The following is an 18,971-nucleotide window of genomic DNA, read 5'->3' on the forward strand; positions in this document are numbered from 1 at the left end:
GTAAATGTATGGAATAAGCTACAAAGGAAAGCAATTGAAGCAGAAAGTATGAGTTCAAGAGAAGCCTAGATTTGTTTCTGGAGGAGGAGGAAATTGAAGAGTAAGGCAAGGAAGCAGGTAAGTGGAATTAAATTTCTCTAAAGAAAAAGGCAGGTGTCAACTAACGGGACAGATGGAACTCTGCATTTTGAACCGTAGGGTGATTTATGCTCCCATTTACATTGTGCAACCCTACTACAATGAAGTTGTTATAGCCGGACAAACCTGAGTTGAATTGACCCAAAATTCTTAATCAGGAAAATTCTATCCAGCCCAGCACACCTCCTCTTTTTCGCTAACCCTCTTGCTTTTCCACCACAGCCTCTCTTCACCACAAAGACATTTCCGCTTATAGAACTGAGTTATGCTCTTTGCCCTCCCCTGTAGTTTATTCCCTGTGACTTCAATGGGGCTGCCCAGAAGCAAGGGAAGGCAGAACGTGGCAGGTATGTTTTAAGGCATTAGTTATTTTCCTTTAACTGACTTTTGGCCTGTTTAAAAAATAAACATACAATTAATTAATAGAAAGATAACCCATACTGAAGAAAGTGTCCATGTGCAGTTCACTATTGCTATCATTCATTATTTGTATTATTATTCAGTGCTGTATGATTTCATGCTTCAAACAAGCTTTCAATGGAGTTTCTCCAGAGTTAAAAAGTGACTGTACTAATTCACTGTGTCATCTAGTTACCCACAATCAGTATTATTTATTATTTGTATGGCAGTAGCATCCAAAATGTGCTAGACGTGCACATAAAAGGAGGCCCCCTAAGAGCTTTGTTTGTTTATTAAACTGGTCTTGGGAAGAGAGGCAGTCTATAGAACAATTAGCCCCTCAACCTACACAGGATTAATAGGATAAAGAAGGAACATGTACAGTGATGGTCAGAATTGTGCGTTTTAATTACATTTGGAGGTCCACATAATGTCTCCCATGATGTAGGTGCACGAGAGGGAAAGAAGGCACAGAAACTTCCAGTGCTGGGGAATGCAAATAGAAGAAGATGGCTGGCTGATGCTTCGAGAGAGGATATTCCTGGGCAAGGGCACCATGTGTCCTGCATACCTCACGGGTTGGACTGGGGGAAGGGAGGTCTGTAAAAGCACTGGTTACACCTGTTCTACAGGCGACTAAGTGACACTCCTTCCCATGCTCCCCCAAGGCCCATGGAGTGTTTTCAATGGTATAATGTGCCTTCTTCTTTACTACCTTGCACATTGTACAGTTGTAAATGACTACTCAAAGTGTAAAACTCTACCATTCTCATTCGTCCATGTTTTACACCCTGGTTGCACAGGTCTAAATGATCAGGCAGCAAAGAATCAGGCCTAATAATTTCTGGTAGTTCACCTCCTCTGTCCACAACACAACTCAGGCTTAGAAGAGCTATAATTGAGCCCTAACCGGTTTAAGAGAGTTGATTAGAATTTAAAAGCTGTTCCTCCATGAGTAATATCTTCTAGTAAAGCAAGTTACAAACATTATGATTCAGCTAGTATCTTTTTATGGAGTCAGCAGATAGTGTGCTTGCTTGTGATGGGTGTTTTAACGTACAGTTTTCAAAGGCGAGGAGCGAGCACTTCATTTGTAGTGCAGGCTAAGATTTGCTCTGTATAATGTGCCTGGAGTGTGTCGCAAAAGTATTTTATCATCTCAGGCGCTTCTGAGTATAATTAACCTGAGACACGAGAAAAACAATTCTATCAGCCTTTTAAAAGTGTGTTTCTCTTGTGGATACAACTGTCCCACTCGATATGGTATTTTTTCTTTGCTTCATTTAAAATTGAGTACTTGTTTTAATGTAGCAAGGATTTTCCCATTAGTTCACTATTTCCTTTGTTATAAAAAAAACAGTTGTATTTAGTGAGAATGACAACACACACACACACACACACAGGTCTCTGCAGTGACTTGATAGTGACGGCTGCATTGAAATCTGCACCTGAAGCACACATAAAATCTGTCTGTTTCACTGTATAATGATTAGGAGCCAAATTCTCTACTGCTATAAATCTACTGACTTTTACAGAGGAATTCAAGCAGAGAATCTGATTGTGAATTTTGTCTCCACACTTGACTCTCCATTCTGTTGCACCAGATTTACACTAATGGAGTGAAGAATCAGGTCCAGTAATTCTTCAAAGGGCAACTTAATTTTCCACGTACTTAAAAAAAAAAAAAGTTATTAACCCCACCCAATCCTGTAACTTCCTCATTACAAATTAACAGCAATCACTAACACCACAGATCACCCATTCACACACATTTCCCTGAACATTACAGAAAATGTATTTTGCAGCCACCATTTGCAATCTGACACCAGACCTCATATACATATGTACACCTATGCTAAGGCATGTACGATGTGATTTATGAAACCATAGAAATTCCATATTAATAATCAAAACACATGAATATACATGGTTGGTGATCAAAGGGACACGCTGGCTGTTCAGGAGGAAGGTGGAGGATACGTGGGCCGTGAATGATGGAATGAAGTTAATTCAAGTTGTGAAAAACTGATGACAGGGTGCTGAGTGACTTAACTACCTATTTCCCCAGGGTTTTTTTTATGGTTTGCACTGTTAGGATGTACAGTTTAATAACTTAGCCTCTAAGCGGACACAGTTTTTCTGTGTGGATATGTATGTGCTGAGCAGTGGAGATAGAGGGGTAGCATTGGAGTATAGAAAGTCCCAGTGAAGCTGCAGTACTCCATCAGCCTCCATGGTTGTTTAAAAAAAGGCCATTACGACAAACAAGCGAAATAATCTTAATATTTTTAAAAATTGTTTTCAAATGACCTCATTCTTCTCCTCTGTTCACCATGAAGTGGCATGTGGAATCCAAATTCGCATTGACTTCAGTAGAGCCATTGTAATGTGAGAAGTGCCCAAAATTACAACAGTCTTTGTAAAAATGTCAGAAATGAACGATGTTTCAAGGGGTTTGTCTGCTGAAATTCTGAGATTTCAGGGTTTGAAAATTATCTCAAAAATTCAAGTTTGCCCTTCTTATTCCAATGTACACACTCTAGTATAGACTGTGGGTGACGATAAACAGGAGCTTTTATGTATACAGGGCGATATAAACCCTGTTTTAAGTGGACAGCCCAACACAACCTTAAATATGGAACTGCCAGGGCTTCTTCATAATAATATAGCAGATCTATTCTAAATTTCCTTTGGGTCCTCTAAAGAGATAGCACTAAACTCCCTTTACCTGAAAAATCAGCACGGTTCCTTTAAACTATTATCAAAGAAATGATAGCTGATGGCTTACTGCTAGCTTTCCCCAAATCTACCTCTGTCAAAATTCTGCCATAGCAGGTGTGAAAGAGAATAGATGCAGAACTTCAGTGAATACCACATCTGTTTTTTGAAAAAGAGAACAGAAGCAGCACAGAAGGAAGTAAGAGAGATAATTGCTGGCTTGAACTACAATACATTTTACTTGTGGGCAAAGGGCCAGCTTACACCAAGCAGAATATGCAGGCCCATCTTATTGGAATTCAGGGGTGGGCCTCCATTCTTGTCCGGAGACAGCTGTAAACCAGCAGCCCATAGCATCGCAATCAGGCACTGAGTTTTCTCAAGGAATGCTGATATGTACAGAAGCAGCTTTGGTGGCTCCGACTGCACCCTGCCTAGCAAAATGACAGTCAATCTCTGATTCCAGATGACAAGAACTGGATAAAAACTTAAAACAAATGGTGACCTTTCAAAAGATTAATTTGTTTACCAACAAAATGTTCTCTGTTTGTCATCTGAGATGGGGGTGACCTTCACATTCTCATTTCTAGGTTGAAAGGATGCTGACTGTAGTCATCTGTTAAGTTAACTCCATCTCACCAATTATTCCCTTTTTTATTTTTAGTGGCAACAATTCATGTGCTTCTTAGTACAGTTTACAAATGCAACAAGCTCATTTGGAATTACTGTCGTGAAAAATCAATTTGTTTAAATCTAATTCTGCAACTGCTGCCAAATTATGTTTTGACTGTAATTGTTGTCATATGCATGGGCTTAAAATACAAGTGGGTTTTGAGGTCTTTTGTTCCTTTCTTTCTTCTGCTCGTCCTTCTAATCATTTGAAATTAACAGAACTGCCACACTAAGCATTACTTTATAATTATGGAAATATATATGCTTTTAGTGAGAGAGTATAAGATTAGCATCAACATGCACACAGGGAAAAGAGTGAATAATTAAATGGTGATGGATACCGTTGCAATTGAAGTAAGTTAGTGAAAAACAATGAATATGATGCGACTTATAAAAACGAGAAATCAGAGTATTAAATTATACCTCATGAATAAATTAAAAGGTTCTAAGTTTACATTACGTTATATATTTATTTAGATGGAAACTGGGACCAAAGTGCCAGTATAATTCTATAGCAGCACAGCGATCCTAGGAAAACCGAAAGTACAGTTCTGAATCTCTTTTAGGTCACAGCAGTTAGTCAGAGTTATTTTTGCGGCAATTCAGATCAGCATTTTGTTTTGCTAGATGCTCCATGGGAAGTGTCTATTTTTAATGGGTATCGCCTCATCATTTGTTGCCCAGAATGTACTCGGCAAATAATGTGATGCCCAAAATACCTTTGTTGTTTAAAATGGAACTATATTCTTTACTTGGTTTTAGCTATGTATGGAATGTTACGATAGAGGAAGAGTGCTAATGCTGATCAGACAAATAGGAGTTGAGGCAACATAATGACAAAACTATGGCGCGGCGGTAGCTGCTCCACAGTTAAAGCCTGCACATAGCTTTCATCGTAAAAATCCAATATCAGCTACGGACTTGGAAAGTTGCCACATTCACTGTTCTTTCAAAGAACAATGTTTCCACGGGTTGAAGAAAATCTGTCAAACTGTTTTTAAGTTACAGGTCACTACAAACAATTATATCCTGATTTGAAATGGATTTATCTAATATCTTTTGTCTCCTTTTACCTCAAAACCAGTTTGTTAATAGCCCTTCAAACCTTCCAAATGGTTAACTTTCCTTGCATACTCAGGTGCTGGCTGTCTGTGAAGAATATAGGTTACAATTAAGCAAAATTACAATCGTTTTTTGCTGTGGATACTTTTGGTCCAAATTCAGCTCCCATTTATTTTAATAGGAGTTATTTGGCCATCAACTTCAGTGGGAGCAAGTTCAGGAGCTGTGTGTGTACCGGCATGTTGCCCTCTATTGACTGGTTACATCTTAGAGAGAATAAGGGTTTTTCTAAGCGAGGTCTTTCTGTAGCTAAAGTGGAAGTGAGACCTTTATTTTTAAAACTAGAGGATCATGGTTTCAGTCCCAGCTCCACAATTATGTATCTTAATTTAATTATGGAGCAGCAACAGTAACTTGTTTCGTTATAGTTGACACTTATGGATATCACTGCAACCACAATCCCACTAGGGGTATGGCTATACTGTGATAAGAAATCCATGGCACAGAATCTCAGAGCTTGGGTCAGCTGACTTGGGCTCGCGGGGCTTGAACCAGCCCGAGCCCAAACACCTACGCTGCAAGCCCAAGTCAGCTGAACCCAGGCCAGCCATGGCCATGCCACAGGTCTTTTATCGCAGTGCAGAAGATACCCTCTGAGGCCTATTTTGAAAAAAAATCCAGGAAAATCCTCATGCTTTCAAATTGTTGGCATCAGGTTTCATAGCAACTGAAACATCTTCTAAAAAATGTATAAAACAAAGTACTTCCTGAGATTTAAAAAACAAACAACTTTTAAAAGGCTACTAGCTAAGTAGTGCTATTGAAGAATTATAGACATTGAAGATGGAAAATACCTGTTTGGTTATTCCACCTCCCTGCCATATTTTTTTATATAAAACCATATGCTATATACAGTTTCTTAGCAACTGTTAGTATGTATCAAATAGCTTCCCTAATTTAGACTAACATTTGTAATTTAAGTCAACATTAAAAGTTTTCGCTGATCAGTACATGTTTCAGTGAGAGTGGTAAAACACGACTCTCTGCAGCAGAATAATATTCCTCTGTTTTAGAGTGGTTTTAAAATGCCATTAGCCATGATGTTTTTTTCTAATTAACTCTATATCACAGGGTTAGACAAATCACCTCTTAGTCTGGGCAACGGCGTTCAAAAATCATTTTTTATAAGTATCAGCCCACAACTGTGCCATTCACAGATGCTGTTTACGTTGTTTAAAACCAAACACCCTAGAATGCTGCGTATGGCACAGGGCTTGCTGCATAATGCTTCTATTACATAAATTAAATTGTAAAAGAGCGTTTTGGATTAGATCATTGGGCATGCGCTTCCCTGTGGTCCACACTGCTGAATCGAAATTATGAGAGTAATTGATCTTTGGAATAAGTCTGCGCATATTAAATATAAAAGCAACATTGTGGAAAATACCATGTTAATGCTTATTCATATATTTAAAAAGGATAGTGGTGGAGGTGCAGAAATCTGAGAGTCAAACTTCAGTCTCACACAGTTGTGCCACTTCTTTTCAAAATGTCCATTTTCATCCAATAAGAGGGTAGGTTTAAGTGTGGCAGATGCCTTAGATCAGTAGCGAGGTGCTTGCACCCAGCTGGTGAAAGTGGTTTTACTTTATTTTTTTTTTCTTTCTGTCTATAGAGATGGCGTAAACAGCCTTTGGGTCTGACACAACTTCTCTGAAGAATCTTTCTATTCTCCTCAACAGGAGCCGAATCAAGCCCATTGAAGATGAAATCTCGGAGCCTCTGCAGCTCAGCATCCACAGAACTGTCTTGGATAAGCAGAACGCTTCAAACACTGAAAGAATGATTTTGATAACTTGTGTTGCTCGAGTTAGACAAATTAGATGGGAGGGATTAGTTACTTTGAAACCATGCTCTGAGAAAACAAAGGCCTAGATCAGGGGTCTCAAACACGCTCTTCCCTGCGGCCCGCCAAGCTCCCTGCACCCCCACCCCCCAAGTTATTTTATATGGCAGCTAAGCTCCCTGCTCTCTGCTCCCCAATGTTTGGGGCCGGGTCTCTCCCCCGGCCCTGCCTGCCACCCCCACGCGTCTCCTCCGGGCTCCCCTTCACCGCCCGGGAGCCTGCAGCTCATGCTGACTCCGCTCCACTCTGCTGGCTTCTGGCATCACCTGCTGCTGCAGGGTCCTAGTGCCCCCCTCCACTATGGCCAGGGCAGGCTGCCTTTCCCCTTCTATTCTGCCTTAGTTCTGAGCTTCTTCAATGCCCCAAACCCCGTGTCCCCAGCCCCACAGCCCTCACCCCTGAACCCCCTCCTATTCCCAAACTCCATCCTAGAGCCTGCACCCCCACCGTCTCCCCCACCCAAACTCTCTCCCAGAGCCTTAGGCAGGTGGGGGCGGAGTTTGGGGGGGGGCAGGTTCTAGGCACCACCAAAATTTCTACAAACCTGCCACCCCTGGAAGAGGCAGAGCAGGGGTGGAGTGGTGGTGCACCCAGTGCAGTGCGGGGCCTTTAACAGAAGTAAATCTAACTAAGTGCGTGTTTTGTCCTTTGAGTGAGGTGCATTACTGTAGGTGGCGCTTAGCACTTTCCAGGAGGGAGGCGGGAGGAGCAGGGAGCCGTGTGTTCAAGGGAGGAGGTGGAGAAGAGACGGGGCAGGGGCAGGGCCTCATGGAAGGGGTGAAGTGGGAGCGGGGCCGGGGGCTGCAAGGGAGGGGGGGTGTCAGTGATGTGGCCCTCGGGCCAATGCACTAGTCCTCATGTGGCCCTTGTGGTCATTTGAGTTTGAGACCCCTGGCCTAGATAGTCATCTTGAGCCCTACCCAAATTGTTTAACAGAGCTCAAAGTCTAATGTTGATTCTGTGTATAGTCAATACATCTGTTTTCACAAGCCTCTCCTCCTCAACAGAGGCAATGACATGGTAGTTGATGATACCTTTTCTCTCTCCCCTCTTCCCCAATATATGTTTCCTCTGAAGAAAGAAAGCTTGTCAAATATAGCCCGACTGAGCAAGGAATAGAGAATGTTGTTCTACAAGGATGATGTAAACCTAATTGTTTTGTATTTGGTGTCCAAACATAATGACACAATATGTAGAGGAGCTGAAAGGTTATTTATAATAGTGGCCATATTAGAAAAACTCAATCTCACATAAGGAGAGGTAAACAATATTGAAGAGAATTCTAGTCTTCCAAAATATTCCAAAGACTCTGTTTTAAATATTTCAAAAAGACACTACCACCATAGTATCCAGGTGCTGTCATTTATACAACTAAGTGTATCTGAGGTGGCATTTTGCACTCCACAGGTAATGTACTCTTGACAACAGAAGTCTCATGTATGAAGTGTGATCTTGCTATCTTTTTTCTTTCTTGGTAACAAAGTTGTGAAATACAGTAGGCATTTGATTTGTTGATGTTTGAAAGGTCATCAGCTGAACTATAATTTTACAGCTCTGAATTATAACTACAGTAGAACCTCAAAGTTACGAATACCAGAGTTACGAACTGACCAGTCAACCACACACACCTCATTTGGAATTGGAAGTACACAATCAGGCAGCAGCAGGGACCAAAACAAACAAAAAAATTACTATCAAATCTTCCCCACCCCTTATGTGAAGGGAACTATAATATTACTCTAAAGCAGTGTTTCCCAAACTTGGGACACCGCTTGTGTAGGGAAAGCCCCTGGCGGGCCGGGCCAGTTTGTTTACCTGCCGCATCCGCAGGTCCGGCCAATCGCGGCTCCCACTGGCCGCGGTTCGCTGCTCCAGGCCAATGGGAGCTGCTGGAAGCGGTGCGGGCCGGGGGAAGTACTGGCCACCGCTTCCAGCAGCTCCCATTGGCCTGGAGTGGCTAACCGCAGCCAGTGGGAGCCGCGATTGGCCGGACCTGCAGACACGGCCAGTAAAAAAACCGGCTCGGCCCGCCAGGGAGCTTTCCCTACACAAGTGGCGCCCCTAGTTTGGGAAACACTGCTCTAAAGCATTTTTCTAAAACATGTAAGTCTATATGATTAGTTCATTGTATTTCTGGGTTTCTCTCTTTATTGCAAACTTTAGACTTCATCAAGATACGGATGTTTAAGATTCTTTGATTCCCTAGTTTAAATAAGGGAGCCTCTCTTTGTTAGTTCACTGACCCTTATCTCTGGAATTACAGTATTTTATTGTTAGGGTTACTTTTGAAAAAATGTCAGTGAAGAATATAACAACAAAATGTCAAGGGCTGTATGTGTATTTTTCATAATTTTTTAAAACTCATTGTTTATATTATGCTCTCAGAAGTTTAAAAATAGAGTTTATTCCTTCACAGTTCCTTAACAACAAAGGAACTGATCCAAAGTCCATTAAAACCAGAGTCTTTCCATTTCCTTCAATGCAATTTGGAGCAGGCCCAAAGTCCCATCAGCCCCAAACTTGCAAAGGATTGTGTGCATGTTTAACTGTACTCACAGACTTTAATTGGACTACTCACAGTGTGTAAAGATAAGCACATGCTTAAGTCTTCACAGGATCGAGGCCCTGTTACTTTAAACACAGTGCCGCTGTACTACTGTATTTGACAGCATTGTCGCTCTGTTAAAATGATGTTAGTAATACTTATGAAATTAAAAAAAAAAAAAAAAAAGAGCGAGAGCGAGAGAGAGAGAGAGGGAAAAGGGTAAGATATACTTATGTAAAATATTACAATATGAAAGCCTAAACTAAAAATAAGGTCAATATTGATAAAAAAGGGCACTGCAATAAAATACTTACAGGAGCTGATTTTCTCTTATTAATAAGTGGCAAACTGATTCCGTAGTTCTGTTTTAAAAGAACTCTATTACTGGTGTCCCCTGGATCATACATGATTTTCACATTCATTGCAAGCTTGTGCTGAAACAAAGACATAAAAGAATACTATACATATTCTCAAAATATATTTATTACATAAACTAAAATGTTTATTCAATCACTTTTGTTGTTAATGAAAAACATTGCTGATGAATTCATTCATCAGTAAATGGGGAGAAGATTTCAAATCATTTGATTAATGTTATTCAACAATCCACTGAATTGAATAATGAAAAAATGTATTTGTGATTAGATTTGACAATTAATATCACAAATATCATTCCACCAAACTCTGTTGGATCTACTTATTTAACATGTCCTGAAAGTTCTAGAGCTACACATCATACATTAGTTAAATTTCAGGTGTGAAGGAAAACTATACATTAGGTTTGATCCATTTGAGTGATGTAGGTTGCATGTAGTTTCTATCATTGAATCTACAAATGGACATCTTCTCTATTTCGCCAAAAGAAAATATTCCTAATTTTAAAAAATTAAAGATTCCAGTGAGGATGATGGGACTAAAAATTCAGCCTGGGATTTACTTGTCACCATCCAAGTGAAAGATTTAGCCAATGAACTCTGTATGTACTATGGCTAAACAGGCAAAGTATGCTCTCACTCTGTTAAATTGGACACTTTTCTCTCAGGGTCACCAAAGGTAAACTCCAAACTAGGTTTGCAAGCACCATAAGGGATTCTAGCTACATCTCTACATTATAAATCTATAGTCGGATTTAGTAAAAGGTATGCAAGAGACACAGCAAACATCTAATACTAAGATCAGTTACAGGCATAAGCAACACTTGAGAATCTGTAGCTGAACAGAAAATATATTGAAATCAATTACCATATAGAAAGCAAAGAGGCAAGGATTAAAATACAGCTTGAAACTCAGAATTGGTCCAATTCTCCCCACCCTCTCCTCCCTCGCTAGGAGTCTTCCTATTAATTTCGGTGGGGTGGAGGATCATTCCTGAACGAATATGTACTTGCGAGTAAGTAAATAAGTTCAGTTCAGGACAGAAAGTAAGCCAGGATTTTTGGCCACAAGGATCTATTTTCTCCTTGATGGGTGTGCTGTTCTCTCTTTGCTGAATCAGACTCCTATTAACTGGATGTGGCAAATATGAGCTCTGATTATGGGAGGGGGTTAAATGTGCATTGTTGATATGCTTTACAGTAATAGTTTCATCCATCATGGCCAAGCTTGCCAGGGATTTTTAAATTCAGGAATCATTGATCTTATGGACCAGAATAGCTTCCGTGGATCAGTTATGGCCTATTGGTTCAATGCAGGTAGAGCATTTATTTAGTAAGTCAATGAGAAAATAATTGTTATAGTACCAAGAATTAAAATACAGGGTTTTTTTTAATGTCCTGTTTCATTTGTGTGGAATGGATCCAGCTGTTTTGCTCATAAAAATTAGTGTGGAAGATAATCCTAAAGGACAGAAAACATGTAAAGACAGTTTCTTAATCATTTCATTTTGAAATTAATCTAATGCATACAATTTTTGCAAAATAGAAGGAGCACTGCACAAAATAACATGATCACTGTGAAAACATTTGCATTTACCATAGTGCATATGTTTTAATTGCACTGAAAGTCAGAACAAAACATCTGGATCTGCATCAAGAGAAGTAATATCTCCCAGTAGTTCCACGGAAGTAACATTGCTCAACTGCCTTGCACAGATATGGGTTTATTCACCAACTGATGAATGGGAAACATTCTCAGCTGGCCTAAACTGACATATCGCCAATGAAGTCAATAGAGCTACATATTACACCAGCTCTCTGTGGTCATAACTCCCATTATCTACATATAGGAATGGAAAAGTACACCCTCAATATATCTAGCTAAATTTACAATGTAGTTATAGTCAAGAACTTATCACTGATATTTCTATCAAGTTTTTTAAAGGGGTTTTAAGGGGATGTCACTTTTTGAAAAACAAAATTAATTTGTATATGTTTTAAAATACCTTCAAAATGATCTCTTAAACTATTAATATAAGATTGCGATTTGTTTTATTTATTGAAGAACTAAACATGTTTGAATTTATCTGACCTTTATATCCTCTTCTTTTGAAAGTAATTACAAGCAAACATCAAATGTGATTGTTAAACTTTGGTTTACAAAAACAAAAGTTATTATCCACACCAATTGCTCTTTTACCTAGATGGCTGCACTGAGGCAGAAAGTTCATTTTTCACCTCAACAATTATTTTGTGGTACAGTATTTATTTTATTACCACACCACACCGCTATACAACAAGCAAACTGCTTGTGCTATTAAATAAGGGTTGGAAAGAAAGAGGCAATGGTTCTTTCTGAAGACCTTCTCAATTAAAAACAAGAGACAATTCACAATGTAAACTCCCCAGTCACAGGCTGACTGTAAAATGACAAATCTCCCGGTGGCAAATTCCACTCAGGATAATGAGAAATGAAATGCTTAAGAAAGAAAGCTGACAAAAGCTACTTTCTAAATGTAAATGTACTGTTGGGGACAATCTTTGCAGGGAGATAGACTGGATGATCTAATAGGTCTATTTCTCTGTAACATCTATCATCTATATCTCCAGCTTCTATTATCACAGTGCACAAGAAGGGGATGTGATGGACAGGGCAACTGGCATGTTACACACCTACAACAAGCAAATAATCTAGTGGTGATCCCTGCAAACGTACCGTACAGGACTTATTCCAGTTTTAGTAAGAAAAGTCATGGGTGATGTGTGCCACAGTCACTTTTAAACTGGCCGGAAAAATGGAAGATGCACCCTTTTCACATCTATAAAATCCTCAAGAGAGTTTGCCTAATGCCACAGCATCTAGTGTCAATAACATGCTTAAGCCACAAAGCTCAGAGTGCCTCTAGGGTAATTGGGATTCAACAGGCACCAAGGAAAGGAGCCAATAGGGAAAAACCGGGGCATCCCACCTGGTGTCACTGGCTCTGGTCAGGATAACTGGGAAGTACCATACAGGCCCCTCTACTAACAGATAAATGGAAAGGGACAACCCAGAGCAGTGTAGATGTGTCTACCACGTTATCAAGTGGTGCATCAGCCGCTAAAGGACTTCATATTACTGGAGAACACTATCCACAGACCTGTATGTTACAATCAAGTCTCATTCTACTTCAGTACAAATGTCACTTCATACTGGGTGAAATGCAGCCCATATAGAGGGCCAACAAACCCTGTCCACCACATAAGGCCTATTTTTGAGAACTTAAGTGGCGCATGGCCCACTGTCCAGAAGGGAACTCCACCTTGTAAACTGACTATATCATACTAGTCTATGAAACAAAAAGTATATTCGTCTACTTTGAATCAATTCTCATCCCTAACAATTGACAGCTTGCACCTAGTTGACAGTACTATAGAGTCTATTTTCTTTATTTACCTTTGTAACTCCCATCGGTACCAATGAGAGAACAGGGAACCCACATTATGTCTTTAGGGCACCATAAGTAAAACAGTTTTTGAAAAGAAAAACAAACAGATCAGTTCAGGTCTTTTGAACCCAGCAGATTTGCTAAATAAATTTGAATTGAATTACCCAGCCATAGAGACACTAAGGCCTTCACTACCATTGCTGTGCAGGGGATTTAAGAGACATCCCCAATTAATCCTAGTGGGAGATGTGTGTGTAAATCTCTCAGGCTTCCCTGGAAGAACAAACCCAATTACAACAAGCAACAATGACAATGCATCCTGATTTTCCATATATCTGGGCTAGCACAATCTCATCCTGCTGTTGCTATGATTCAGAAATACTGTACCTGCGTGTAAATAATAATTTCAAGAGTATACTAGCACATCTGTGGCCAGACTATTTGGCATATGGCAAGAATTCTAACAATCTGTACGTGAAAATATAGTCTGTGTTAATTTGATGGTAATCTTGTTTTCTGCTAACTACTGCAAGCACAATTTATGCTCCATATCTACCATCATGCAGCCTGCTACTAACCAGAAACCACAGAGATAATGCTATATGAACTATTTTTTTCTTTCAGAATCTACAATATATGTTTGAAACTTGATTCCTCTAACCAACAGGTTAAATAAACTAAGCCTGAAGATGCTTAAGTACCCTTAACAACTGATAACTGTTCACCTTACATTGTTTTTAATGTGGAAAAACAGTTTATAGTTGCAACTGGGGATTACCTAGTTTAAAAGACAGAAAGTGGGGAATTATAGGTGGTAATTTCCCAGCTGGATTTCACAACTATTTAATAATAAAAGCTTTTATGTTAGCATGCCATGCATGTAGAACAGCTGGCAAAACAGCACTGTTTGTCATTTACTTCATAATGGGAAATTAGGGCTATCTTGTGTGTCCGTGGATATGCATTTTTAAGCAGATGTCAGAGATATCAGAAATGAAAGGACAATGGGACTCCAAACCCCCCCAAGGGAAAGTCAGGGTAGGACGTAGTGTGTGTCCTGCTCTAAATTAAGTTCACCCGTGCATGTAACTGTTGAAAGACCTTGGATTATACTCCGATTATACACTAGTTGGCCTTTGATAATTTTTCATGACACAAGTGTCTTTATACAGCAGAGTGCTGGAACATTTTCTAGGAAACTGTATTTTGTTTCCAAAAGATTCTAAAAATCATTTTCTGCATCAGCACTTTTTTTCCATTTCAAATTGCATGGTCTTGTGGGTGTTCTATTCAACAGAACCCCAGAAGTGTGAAGTTTACATTCCTTTTCAAGTGTAAACGATGGGATTTTAGTGCACAGAGACATATTAAAGTAACGTTAAGGCTGCACCTCAAAACAGAAAGAAACCAGGAGAATTAAAGTGCAGTTGTAATCTGACCAATCCCTCTTCAAACAGGGGGTCATAGAGTTCCACATTCATTGTTTCTTTAAGGTTTCTAGATCGAATTTCCTCAATTTACAGTGACTAGGGAAATGTTAGTCTTAATTTATAAACTGATTTTCTGCAGAGGGATCCAGCAGTATGAAATCTGGGCTGCCGATCCTTGGTTCATTCCTGCAAGTAGCCTTGTTCCCTACCTTGTTGTTAGGGTTCTGGCATCCAACAGAGTTTCTCCTACCAACAGCCTGCTCGCAGCCCATTTGATGCCTCCCTAATTTAAAAAACTAATTCAAAATAGCCTGAGAACTGTGAATTATACCAGATAACTAGGGGTTAGCCCAAAGGATACTATTCAACCAATGGTCCCAATGTTGACTACAGCTTATCAAAAAAGTTTTTTTTAAATTTGTGAAAATTTCAGAGATACTTCATTCTGATAGAAATTTTATTTTTCGAATTTGTCACTGAATTTTTTTTAATTTAATTTTTTTTCAAAATAATCTTTTAAAATTACCACGTGACTAAACTGACCAATCAAAATTGATAACACAGAATAAAACAAAAAAGTTTTAATCAAAATTTTTCAAAAACCATAACTTTGGGTAGGGGGTGGGGGGGAGAGTGGGAAATCAAAATTTCTGCCTGCAAAAAACAAAAACAAACAAACAAAAAACACCAGCCAAATGTCAGATTTCCAATGGGAGAGCTGACTTTTCTCCAGAGGTAATCACCTTGTATATGCATAGAAGAGTTCTGTTCCCCAGGGCTTGTGGCATCTCTTAAGTAAAAAGGGCACCATTTTAGGCCCCGACCTTCCAAACACTTAAGCATATGCTTAACATTAGTGCTACTGATTTCAAAGGGACTACTCTCACAGTAGTAAAGTTAAGCACATGCTTATAGGATTGAAGCCTTAAAGCAGAACAAGCAGCTAACTTGTTCCAGGATTCTCTCACAATCTCTGATGTCATCGTGAAGAGGCGAAAAGGCAGCAGGCTTTTTCTTGGCCTTGAACAGCCTCTTTTTAAAGGCTTCCCTGAGGGTTTTGAAGTCCTCTATCGCCAAGATCTTACCTTGCTCTGAAGACAGGAAAAGGGCCTCCCATCTCTGAGGAGTGCTCATTCTTCTGAGACGTTTCTAAAACCCTGAGCCACCACATGGCCATGCTGGCCTAAAGTGACTCTGTGTGGAGTCTGGCACAGGAGGGCTAAAAGAATGTAAATTACAGGAGTATTTGCTAAGCAATTTCATATATTTAAATGACTCGGACCCAAGGCATTCTTGGTAAGCTTTTTGACCTTAGACCCAAAGTAAATGTTGTAGACTATTTGTCAAAGTAGTAATAAGTTATTTCAGACCTGTGAACCTGGAGAAATACGTGGTGCTGATCTGCCACACGGCTGGGCAGTCAGAGGTTTAACAGGCACCCGTGGAAAAATAAACTGCTTCTGAGCAGCACCAATAGGAAGCCTCCTAGTTTAGAAAGAAACAGAAATAATAAAAGTTACAAGACTTGCTTTTGTTTTCCCTATAAATCTTGTACTGCCTCCATCTGGTTGGCTACTGTAGTTTTACTAAAATTCATGTAAACAGAAAAAATAGTAGTTATACGAGTTAGCAGAAAAGCTTGATATACCTATGTGGAACTGCATTTTGTTTTGATATTCTTTTTCAATATTTTATGTAATACAGAAGAGCAATCCATGAATCAATACAATTTTAACAATGTAAGATATTTCTCCAGACATGTGATTCTGGAATTAGAAGAGAGCACTTATCTATTAACCTCATCCAGGTTAAGTGTTTCAACTGATGGCTTAAATACTCAGCTGCTTCCATTCCCTTTAGAGGAGTCTGACATTATAAAGTTTTTTTCCTGTCTCCTCCATTGGTAGGAATATATAAATTCCACTTTTTGGGTGCCCCATTCGAATGTGAAAGTTAACTTTTTACAGTATTTACTTGCATTAGTTTCCACAACAAAACTATTTTAATTTTTACTTACCATTTGGGGGGCTGTTCTAAATACATTTCTTTTTCATCACTATAGGGAATAGTCAACACACTTCTATTTATGGCATTTAAATAATTCTCAGCATGTTTCTGTTAGAGAAAAAAAAATCAAGTTTAGATTATTACAGAGGAGTTAGGGACACTCAGCATGTTCACTTGGATCAATTAACTTAACATTCTGGTTCTTGTAATTACTTGAAAAGGAATGACAGGTTGGACATTTGTGGGTAATTATAGCACATCTTGGATAACTTCATAAGCCACAAGGCCTGTTGACTTTGACCATCCAAAAAGTGCAATCATGGTTTTGAAATGCAATGCTTGGTGCATCTTGTCGCTTGCTATTCAGAAATAGAATACAGACAGAGGCAACTATTTAGACCCTTGTATTTACACTGAATTACTGACAAACACTTCACTACTGGCAAGTACTTCCTGTTCTGTTTGAACTGTGGATCTACTTACTCTCAGCCCAATTTCAGTTCTTTCAATGGCTGTTTCAAGAACATGAACATCCACACCCTCTCCATTTTGTTCAAGGTTGATGCTTGTCAGTTTGTCCTTAAGCTGGTGAAGGTCTTCTTGAACCTACAAAATTATGTTGTTATACGAATAATGCGCACATACCACCAAAACATATGATGTACTTCACATGGTTTCAATTCAAAGCAAAAACATTTCCTAAATAGAGGATGCAAATACCCTTGTAAGCCCCTACAGCCCTGCAATTTTACAGTAGACACAGAGAAATCTTGCCAAGGACTTCTGAAGCTGACAGCTAGTGCAAAAACCTGGACAATGCCACCTGAGAGAGAGAGATTCAGAAGTGAGGACCTGCTACCAAGTGGGGCCCTGACCCCATTCCATTCAAGCATTACTCTTGGCACAGTTCTGGAGGCGTGCAGGTGCTGCAAAAGGTCTGAAAGGCAGAGGCAGTCATCGAAGTAGCTTACGTCAAGAACACATAGGTCTTTGTCACTGATTATGATTATTTGTACTGTGGTAACACTAAAAGGCCCCATTATGCTAAGAACTTTCCTAATATTTAGGAAGAGACAGTCTTTGCCCGAACTTATAAATCTAAATAGACAAGACAGACAAACAATAATTACACAGATAACATAAAAGCAAAATGTCAATGATACATACATTGTTATACATACACATATGATTTATATATATTCCTACACATTATAACACACATTTATATAACTAAAAGTTTCCCCAGACCATCCACCTTCCCTCCTGTGTTTGCAAGTACCCCAGCCAACTTGCTGTGACATTCATGACTCAAGGTGCATTCCTTTCACCCTGCCTACCTCACAAAAATAGAATCTTAATCTTGAAGGAGAAAAAGAAAAAATATCCCCTTATATTTTACGTGTCTGAAGGGCAACAATTTTCCTCACTGGGCTATAGACCCCCATCATTCCATCCCACCCACATTCCCTCCTCTGAAACCTGGTTAACCATCCCCTTGAATTTCACCTAGCAGCTGAGTGCTAGCTAGTGCAACCTCCATGGATAAGTGCATTTTATTTTCTATCCTTATAATTGTGGAAGCAGAGAAAAGAACTGACAGAAGGGAACTATATACATTATTATAAGCACCACAAAGGGAAAAATAACTCTTGAGGAACTGTACTGGATCCAAGTACTCAGAAATGGAAAAGACCTATTAAATGAATTCATTCCCTCTACATGGGCAGGGTACCATCCCCCTACCGAGTTAGGACTTTGAGTTCTAAGTCAGTGCCAGCTCAGATAATGTTCCTAAACCTGATGCTACAGGCAACCCCATCCCATCAGAGACCATTTGAAATTCTAGGTTACATTTTTTTACTCATATTCCTGTGCCACAAAGTTTAGAGTACAAGTGGCTTTGTGAAGTAATTATAATTTGAATCCCCTGGGGTACCAGAATCCCCCTCTTGACTCCTTTGTCCAGATTGGTTTCATATTACAGGTCCTTACCTCCAGTTTACCAGCAAATCATCATCCACTGTGCCAGTATTTCTTTCCATAAACACATCATTTGTGAATACATTCCCTCCTGTCTGCCAACTCAGTGGGTAGTTGGGGTGATCCCCTTAATCTCTTTGCACTTCCAACCCATCCACATAGCCTACCTCCCCTGCAATCAGTGGAAGCTTTCAATTGACTTCAATTTGAGCAGATCACGTCCTCAGTCGGTAAAGTCTTTGAGATCCATGAAGGATATGCATTAAACTATATTACAACCTAAATTATAGAGCAACTGTTCCCATTTACAGC

General features: G+C 39.5%; 1 protein-coding gene across 4 annotated transcripts in view; it reads right to left on the minus strand.

Annotated features, from left to right (window-relative positions):
• IQCH (IQ motif containing H) overlaps nt 1–18,971 on the minus strand; it is a 111,355-nt gene that overhangs the window by 91,549 nt on the left and 835 nt on the right. For 3 of the 4 annotated variants that reach the window (XM_024107221.3, XM_024107219.3, XM_065559173.1), the window contains exons 2-5: nt 17,163–17,285; nt 16,690–16,787; nt 16,043–16,157; nt 9,755–9,874 (exon numbers count right to left, since the gene is read on the minus strand). In XM_024107221.3, coding sequence (XP_023962989.2) covers nt 9,755–9,874; nt 16,043–16,157; nt 16,690–16,787; nt 17,163–17,285 — 456 coding nt within the window. Of the gene's footprint in view, nt 1–9,754; nt 9,875–16,042; nt 16,158–16,689; nt 16,788–17,162; nt 17,286–18,671; nt 18,809–18,971 lie in introns of those variants that run through there. The other variant, XM_024107222.3, reaches the window with a different exon arrangement.

The sequence above is a fragment of the Chrysemys picta genome, chromosome 10 (assembly GCF_011386835.1).
Source record: "Chrysemys picta bellii isolate R12L10 chromosome 10, ASM1138683v2, whole genome shotgun sequence".
NCBI classification, from domain to species: Eukaryota; Metazoa; Chordata; order Testudines; family Emydidae; genus Chrysemys; species Chrysemys picta.